Below are 9,663 nucleotides of genomic sequence, written 5' to 3' on the forward strand. Positions count from 1 at the left end.
ATCATCCGTTAGCTTCCATCTCCTCTCCTAGATAACCACTGCCTAAAACCACCTGCCTTTTCCAGCTAGGCTAATATCTAGGACAATTTTTCTCAACCTGGACAGCTTTAAGATGTGTGGACTTCAACAAATGCTGTTTGAGGAATTTTGAAAGTTGAATTTTACACATCTTAAAGTTGCCCAATTTCTGATCTGGAATAGTGTTTGCAAATCTTTTGGGCTTGGTGTGTCAAAAATTTGAAAAATTCCTAACATGATTCTGCTGGCATAACGCCACACACACACACACACACACACACACACACACCTCTGAAACAAAAGAGAAACAATTCTTTAGACGTTTATTTATAATTCAAGACACATCTTGTTCACCAAACACAAAAGCTGATTTCACTTCATCGTTGATAGTGCACTCACTTTGGAGCCTGCAGTTGCAGATATCCTCTGCACTTGTGCCTTGAAAATGAGGTTTGCTGTGCAAACAACTGCCTTGTGAAGCAGATGGAAGATAGCTGAACTGTGCAGCTGCCATGTTCCTATCACATTTTGCAACTTGCTCTCTCTTTCACGTCAGCACCAATCACAGTTCTGAAATTGATAGCTCACGTGCTGATATGGATGGTGAGAATCCATTTTAAGCTTGGAGGGGGTGCAGGGTCACGTATTTCTTGTACATTTGGTTCTTTCCGTTTCTTTGGTAACTCAAACAAGGCAAATAGTTCTTGTCAGGTGTTGGTGAATGCTGGTGTGTAACCCGTAACACTGTGGCATGTCACTTTTGACATGCATTTCATATGATTGCCATCACTGATCTCGAAGATCAGAAAACAAATGAAGCTTCTGCTTTGCTTTTTAATATTCCCTCCACTGTTTCAGAGCCTTTTCCCATCTTACTCTTTCCAATCCACTCCTAGTTGAACTACATTTAGAGATTGGTTTTGTGAGATTCAAAAACACAATTGAAGCCTTTGAACTCTGGTGCTGGAGAAGACTCCTGCGAGTCCCTTGGACTGCAAGGCGATCAAACCGGTCAGTCCTAGAGGAGATCCACCCTGACTGCTCTTTAGAAAGCCAGATCCTGAAGCTAAAACTCAAATACTTTGGCCACCTGATGAGAAGGAAGGACTCACTGGAGAAGAGCCTAATGCTGGGAAAGATTGAGGACAAGAGAAGAAGGGGACGACAGAGAATGAGGTGGCTGGATGGAGTCACTGAAGCAGTAGGCGTGAGCTTAAATGGACTCCAGAAGATGGTAGAGGACAGGAAAGCCTGGAGGAACATTGTCCATAGGGTCACGATGGGTCGGACACGACTTCGCAACTAACAACAACAACAATGTTCAAAGGACCATTCTTTTCAGTTGCTGTAGCCAATATCAATTCAAATTATGGTAGTGTGGGATTATGAGGGGCACATGACATAGATTTTATAATTTTTTTATTGAAAAGTTTTACAGTACATTTTTAAATAGAAAACCCCTCCCCTCTCCCCAAACCTCCCCAACTCTCCCCTCCCCTCCCCCCCCCCGACTTCCCAGAGCTAAATACAGGGTATAAAAATACAAACAAACATAATCTAAAATATGCAAACAACAATAAAATATTAAATTCTATTGCACTTTAACTCTTAATAAAATAACTACAAGCTAATTATACATCATATAAATCTGCTACTTATTCAAATGCTAAATGAAACTTTTTAGTCCCATATTTATTCTGAATATAATCTATCCATCTCTTCCACTCCACAGTATATCTCTGTTGCGATTGATCTTTCAAATACGCTGAAATCTTTGCAATCTCCGCAAAGTTAGAAGCTTTTAAAGTCCATTCTTCTATAGTCGGCAGTTCTTCCTTCTTCCAATATTGCACTACTAAAAGTCTCGCTGCCGTAATTAAATTCAACATCAGCTTAGTGTCCACAACGGTAGTATCTGTAATAATGCCCAGTAAAAACAATTGCGGACAAAACTTTATCCTTTTCTTAAATATTTTTTGCATATTCCACCAAATTTTAATCCAAAATGCTTTAACCCTTTTACAAGTCCACCATATATGAAAATACGTTGCATCCTCACATCCACACCTCCAACATTTGGGCTGACAGTTCGGATACATGCTTGATTTTATAATTTGTCAACTAACATAGTTACTTTGTATTTTAATTTAAAATACAATAAAATGTATTTAAATTTAAAATGTCTCTCTTTTATGAGGATTTATCAAACCACTATAGACTGGAATGTAGCAAAACTTTTTATCCTGTCGCTATATGGATTGATTGATAGCTTCTAACATTCCTAAACTGAAAAGATAAACTACAGAAGAATGGATGGATACTATTTTCTAGTAAGAAAAGGTTTATTAGTGAAAACTGGCATCTAGTTTGTCTCTTCATGAATTCCAAACAAACTTTGTAGCTGATTTACTGTGCAAAGGAGAGGTCACTTTTATCTGTCCCATCAATTTTCTTCTTACATTTTCTTTGTTGTATTAGCTATAAAAAAGAATGTAAGTTGTGTCTCGGGACATATGTGAGTGTGCACTTTTTTTTTTACAGGGGTCTACAAAAAAGCCAACATGGCTCAGCTTTTTCTTTTTCTTTTTTTGCATGCTTTGTAGGAGACATCTGCAATCTTGACTTTTTTGATCAATAAATGTCAACATGACAGTATAACTATGTGATTGAAGCCCTGGCAAGTTATACAGGCCTGTAAAAAGGCTCAGTTTTGATTAGACACTCAGAACTGCCATTGTGAGTTTTTTGAGTCGCTGACCCTGATCTTCATCTTCCCAACTGAGTTCCAGTAAGTCTGGATGTAGTTGCTTCCTGAACTTCTATCAGGGATAAGTTGTTAAATATGCACTATTCTTTCTTGAATATGGAGGTAGCGCTCTTTCCCATTTACCTGAAATCTAGATAAGGCAGAACAGGAGATGCATCTCTTTTCATGGTGGTTGTTTACAAGTAGTTTTAGAGTATGTGATGCTACTATAAACCCAATGCTAGCATAACAATTAATAAAATCATTTTATTTTAGTAAATGCGGCAAAATAGACAGTTGGGGAATTAGATAGCTGAACCAAATTATACTAGACTGCATACAAGTGCCAGAAATTAATCAAGCAAACAGACAAACTTAGAAACAGGGATAACCATGAGAATGAAGGCAAATCCACAGAGCAGAATCAAACAGTTCTGAAAATAAAGAAATAATCCCTGATGCTTTTGCTTATATTTTCCCTGCCTATTCTGTACTTTTAATTCTAGTACTTTCAGAACTTGAGTACCACGAAAAATCTGCTCCTTCATCCCTTCCTACTGCTCTCAGGAATCTACTGCCAATTTTGACTAGGAAAAAAAACCTTCTACCTGCCTCCTCCAGCCTGGAAGGGGACAGTAGCTTTTGCAGAAATATCTGTTTTGTAGAAAGAAAAATATTATTTAGTTAGTCTTGCATACAACATGAAGATCATCCCATCCACTATCAGTGTTATCACCTCCATCCACTACCAGTAATTCTCAAACTCAACAACTTTAGGACATGTGGATTTCAATTTCCAGAATTCCATGGTCAACACACTGGCTGGGAATTCTTAAGCTAAAGTTCAGTGTTTCTTAAAATTGCTAATTTTAGGAAACACTGCATTATATTATTTAATTTATCTCTGTGCATTTCTGCTATTGATTGATATAGCAGCATAGAACTGTATTATTTACGAATTTTAAAATGTGGTTAGAAACCACTCCTTGTAGTGTATCAAGCACTAGACTATTTTCCAATTTTTTGCTTTCCTAGGCAGGGACCAAAACAGAAAGCTGATGCACAATGCTCATGACTATGCTCCTTTTATTTTTCTTATGTTGTCAGTTGTGGAAACATGGAGTACTATGATTTAGAAACTTAATAGGAACATATACCGTAAGTTTAGAAGTCACCCAGTTAAAAATGCTAGGTATTTAAACAATTGTATTTGTTCAGTAATAAAACAATGAGCATAGTATCTAGAAAATAAATGCAAATGCATGCAAAAGAAAAATTAAGATTCGTTAAACAGGATTCAGAGATCTGGAATTTATTCTTATTTTCAGCCTGTGAATGGAACATTGTGAAATCTATTCAGTTAGCAATCAAGACATGGTGTCATAGTGTGTGTCTGTGTGTGTATACTAGACAACTACGAGTTGTTGATCACATTTTGAGCAAAAGATTGGGCAGTCTGATGTAACAAGAATGAGCATTAAATTTATATGATTTGTATTGCTATTAGTTTGGTTTGAAAATTAACCTTGATTCCAAAGTTGCCATGGCATAATGCTAAAGCAGGAGCAACTTCTGACTTCCTCCTGGCTTCCCCATTGACTTTGCTTCTGAGAAGCTGACAGGAGGTGTTGGAAACCACAATTTCATGACTGTGGGAATACTGCAATGTCCAGAACTTTGCAAATAAAAGTGGTGTGGACCTGGTGTAAATTTCAGTTCCACAGGAGTAATTGGTCCCAGATTTGTTGCTCATTCTTTAAGTTAGACGACTGCGTTCAAAAATTGTTCTGCAATGATGCACCTTGTTAACTGGTGGGTGCAAACAAATGAACAGTCAGAAGAATGTTAGTAATATATAAAGTAAAGGTAAAGGTTCCCCTGCACACGCGTGCTAGTCGTTTCCCACTCTAGGGGCCGGTGCTCATCTCTGTTTCAAAGCCGAAGAGCCAGCACTTGTCTGAGGACGTCTCCGTGGTCATGTGGCCGGCATGACTAGACACCAAAGGCGCACGGAACACTGTTACCTTCCCACCGGAGTGGTCCCTATTTTTCTACTTGCATTTTTACGTGCTTTCGAACTGCTAGGTTGGCAGAAGCTGGGACAAGTAACAGGCGCTCACTCTGTTACGCGGCACTCGGGATTCGACCCGCCAAACTGCCGATCAAGCTCAGCGTCCTAACCCACTGAGCCACCGCGTCCCTTTAGTAATATATAGATATAGCCAACTGCAGGCAGCAAACATACCTTATTAATTCAACCTTTTATTTTCCCCAGAACAAGAATTGTGATGTGAGTTGAACTGAGAGAGAACAACCTGCTCAAAGTCACCCAGCTGGTTGTCATGCCTAAGTGAGGCCTCCTTGATAGTTGATTGATAGTCCCCTGGTTTCTAGGACAGCACCTTTAAAAGTTGTTGAACTGAACAATCTGAACTCAAGTACTAAGTTTTTTCCCAAAAATTTCTGCAAATGTATGTAAGGTATGGTAATTTTACTGAGATCTACTTTGGTACGATGATAAAAAGCACCAACCTAGAAACAGAGAGACTGTGAGTTCTAGTCCCATTTTAGGCATGAAGCCAGCTAGATGACCTTGGGCAGTTACTTTCTCTCATCTCTGAAAAGGACAAAATTTGTCCAGTCACCAGGAGTCAATACTGACTGACGGTGCACCCACCCACACACACACACACACAAACACACACCCACACCCACACACAAAGCATTGATAGAACTGTAATAGAAAAATACTAAGAAATAAGAAATAAGATAGAATTAAAAGAATTGTGATGGAAAGTATTGAGTGATTTGCTGATACAATGTACCGTAAGTGAATATATTACCCGACACACATATGGCTATCGTACTATCACCCACAAATACACACATACGTACTAGAAAATGAGCAAATCCTTTTGGTCTGTTAAGAATGATAAAAATCCTTCTTACAGAGTTACGATGGAAAACAAGTTGGAAAAAACCTAAACATATTGCTAAACATATTTGAGGGGAGAACTTAGGCTACTCTTGTTAAAAACTTGTCATAGTCACTTCAATCCCAGTCCATTGCTGATCCCCAAAGTTTCTTCTTCCTCTTCCTTGTTGCCGTAATTACTATACATCCACCCTCACTAAAAATATAATCAGTGGTAGCAGTGGCAATATTTTTATTTGTTGTGTGCTTATATACTGCATATGCACTATAGAAATAACAATGAAGTTACACCATAGTTTAAACGTGGCAATCTAGGGAAGGGATAAATGAGATTTTCTTTGTGAGTCTATCTATTACAGATAGCAAAAAGAATAGAATTATATCCAGTGTCTACATAAATGTTAGAAGCCATCATAAGAAACACTGGTTTTAAATTTAGCTTTTGTTTATTCATATTTCATATAAAAATCTTTCGGCTACAGCTTTGTGGTTGAACACATTGCTAGCATGCATCAAATACATATTAAGAATTCTCAAAAAGGATGAACTGATGTTCAATTAACACATATGGAGGAGGAATCAAAATAATAGTTTAGCTTCAGATTTAGGATGGTGAGACCCTAAAAGTAATTCACATAGAGCCTCCCACACCCAATCAGTTTTCAAAGAGCTTTGATAACTTGGCTAATGTACCTGGCCAGCATACCTGTCTTTGATAAAGGCAGCAATAATGCTACATTTATCCAGGCATGAGCCACCATTTTAATTCCTTGCATTGTTCTTGATAAAACATGACATTTTCCTGTGATTTACCTAGGTTAAGTGAGCTGTCTAAATCTGAGTACCATCATTTTTGGTTTAGAGTGAATGAAATTTAAGGCCAATATCTACTCATGATCTCATTCACACTTGCCAAAAATGATGGCACCTCTGGCTTGAGTTAAGGTGCTTAATTACAGGAGAACTGTAATATGTGGATAAGCAGCTACACAAAAATTACATTGATATGCATTTGTATTGAAAATGCTTTAGAAATATATGACATTGAAAAGCATGTGCTCTCTCTTTTCATGGGCTCTAGTTTTAACTTCCTTCCAAAATAAAATTCTTTGTATGAGAGAGAGAGAGGGAGGGAAGGCTGGCCTGATTCCTCTCTTCATAGCCCAAGCAACTACGCTCCTTGTGTGCCAATATTCACAACTTGCTGCCCTCTAAATGTGCAGGGACTATGACTCAAAGAAAGGCTAGAAATTGTGAGAGGACCCTAGATTAGAAGAATCTGCTCCAGACTTTTCTCTTGTTCCCTTGACTCCCTGCTGTATCAGTGTGATTTCCAATATTGTAAATAGGCTTCTTTTTCAGTTTTTTCTTGCCAAAGAGTAGCATGTCACCAGGATTGATTTCAGGTTTAATGAGATATTTGTCAAATTGCTTGGCCAGAACTTAAGTCTGAAAGAGGAGATTCATTAGCAACCATTCCACAAATGTGAGAAAGAGAAAAAAAAATCCAGTTCTTCCTGATAAAGAAAAGAGTTGGAGAAAGCGTAACTGGAGGAGCTGGAGAGCCAGAATGCCTGGCCCTGTTGCCAGATTTTGTAGTAAAGTATAACTTGCCAGGAGGGAAAGTCTGTTACGTAAAGTGGCTGCATGAATTTTGTAAGACTATTGCCGAGAAAAGATGAAGAAGATCTTTATGCCAGAGCCACCCAAGTTTATTTTAGGACTGTCTGGTTCTTCTTTTCTTGCCACTCTAATTTCAGTTCAGAATTTCCTGGGATGGTTCAATGACTTCTAAATCATTTCTTTCTCTCTCTTTTTGGGTGATACCTATTTAAGTTACTTACAAAGCAACTCAAGATTAATTCTTTCTAGCAAGCAAGCAAGGATCTTTGACTGGTAGTGGCACAAGAAGCTGCCTAAGGTTAGAGATTCCAGGGCAAAGACAATGTTTTTCTCACCTTGAGCATCAGAGCTTTTCGTTCTTCTTCAGAGCTGAGTTCATCTCCTTGTCCCTGAGCTGTACTCAACAGTATTCCCAGGAGCAGTAGCTGTACCAGAGGCCAAAGCTCCATGGTGTTTCTTTCTCTGCAGAGTTTTGTCCAAACAGTGGAAGAAGATACCAACTCTCTTGAATTTGCACAGCTATGGAGAAAGTATGAGTCTTCTTTTTTATCCTGGAATTCACTGCTGCTCTGCCCAATCAGACGTTGGGGCAGAAATGAGGAGGGAGGAACAAAGCTGCAGCCATCCAAAAGCTGGAATGTCTAATCTGATCCAGATGTGGGAATATGAAGCCAAAACCTCACCCACACTGAACCTCAGCTCAGAACTGCCTGTGAGTTGTCACCTGGCCAGTTTAAATTTAATTTTTTCCTTTTCATAGAATAAAACTTCATGATGGCTGCTATGGCAATGGTGATGATGGTTCCTAGAATTCAAGGAGAGTTAATCTCTGTGACGCAGAAGCATTTACCTATGTATATATTTACATATGAAATAATGTAAACAATGCATTTTAGCTGGAAGATGCTGCATCTAATTCAAGAAAGACAATTCAATTTTAACCTAGTAATCTGTAAATGAGCAGTGCAAGTGGGAGTATAGAAAAAGGTATCATGGCAAGCCAGTCCAAAAAGCAAAGGACAACACAATACAAAATTTGCAAGTTTGACTTTCCAATAAGAAATGGTCATGCTGTGTGTGGTTCTCTCAAAATATATTACAAATGTAAGAGCTTTTTTGTATATGTATTATTAGTTGTTTCTTTGCAATTAGTTGGTGGCAAATGGATGCTGGGCAAAATATGTTTGTTTGGGTTTTTTATCCTCCCATCAGTATAGGAAAATCTGGTTAAGTACAGAAGACATATTACAGTCCTCAACCTATGCCCTTTTATCATTTATGTGCTGGTTTTTCCCTAGGCTTTTATTGCCTATTTTACTGTCATTTCTTCCAGTTCATGTGTTATGTATGTTGACATATAGTATATTATAACTTTTAACAAGGCAAACACCTTTAAATATGTAAAATTATTCACTACACCCCTTCCCCCATAGTGAGGAATTACCCTCTGTCATTCTGTCTCCCATAACTATATACACTTATTTACACTATACACAAAATTTACATTTGTTACTCCTTAGTTGCTTCTCCTCCCCCCCCCCCCCAAGAATGCACATAATCAGCGAGGTAGCTTGGAGCCTTGTGCGGCCTGCTTGATCTTCTTGGGACTGGTTCTCCTGGTGGTGTGGTGCTGTTTCTTGACTCTCTTCCTTGCTGTGGATGTTGTGGTGGATTGTGGTGTGTTTGGGTGTGTGTGTTGAGGTGCCTGGGTTTTGTGTTATGCTGGGTTCCGGTGACTGCCTGGTTTCCCTGTCAGTCTCCTGCCTGGGGTGGGGTTGCCCCTGTGCCCCTCTGGTAACCCTCCTGGTTGTTTGTGTTTGTGTTTGTTCCATTTCCTCTCATTTCAGGAAGGTGGTAATTGGTCAACTGTTATCTTGTGATAGTGGGTGCTTAATTTTAATTGTATGATTGTAAATAACCATGTTTTTTAAAGCTTTAAAACCTCCATATATTCATCCATCCATCCTTCCATTGATTCATATAGATTTGTTCATTAATTTGTTAGATTTCCTTCTTTCCAAAAACTCAAGGCAGCATTATAAGTAGTCCTCATTTAGCCTCATTTAGCAGCCTTTTGCATTTACACTGAATGAAAAAATAACTTCACAACCAATATTTGCCTTTACAAACTTTGCAAGTCTGTAAAATAAAGGAAAGTTCTAAATAAGATCATAAGCACCACTGTGTTTTCATTTAGTGGCCACTTCACTTATGACCAGGTTGCCAGTCCCAATTGTGGTCACAAAATAACTACAATATATACAGATGAGGAATTACCGGTAAGTGATGAAGCATGCATAGTAATGTTATAACCAAAGTCTTCCCCTTACATATTTGCAGA

General features: G+C 38.4%; 1 protein-coding gene across 1 annotated transcript in view; it reads right to left on the reverse strand.

Moving 5' to 3' along the window:
• CLEC11A (C-type lectin domain containing 11A) overlaps nt 1-7,891 on the reverse strand; it is a gene marked incomplete at its 3' end in the record, with an annotated part of 52,673 nt that extends 44,782 nt beyond the window's left edge. Inside the window, exon 1 of the mRNA XM_083379248.1 lies at nt 7,658-7,891. Coding sequence (XP_083235374.1) covers nt 7,658-7,771 — 114 coding nt within the window. The 5' untranslated portion in view covers nt 7,772-7,891. The remainder of the gene's footprint in view (nt 1-7,657) is intronic.
• Between the last annotated feature and the right edge of the window lie 1,772 nt (nt 7,892-9,663).

Source organism: Vipera ursinii (genome assembly GCF_947247035.1).
Source record: "Vipera ursinii genome assembly, chromosome: Z".
NCBI lineage: Eukaryota > Metazoa > Chordata > Lepidosauria > Squamata > Viperidae > Vipera > Vipera ursinii.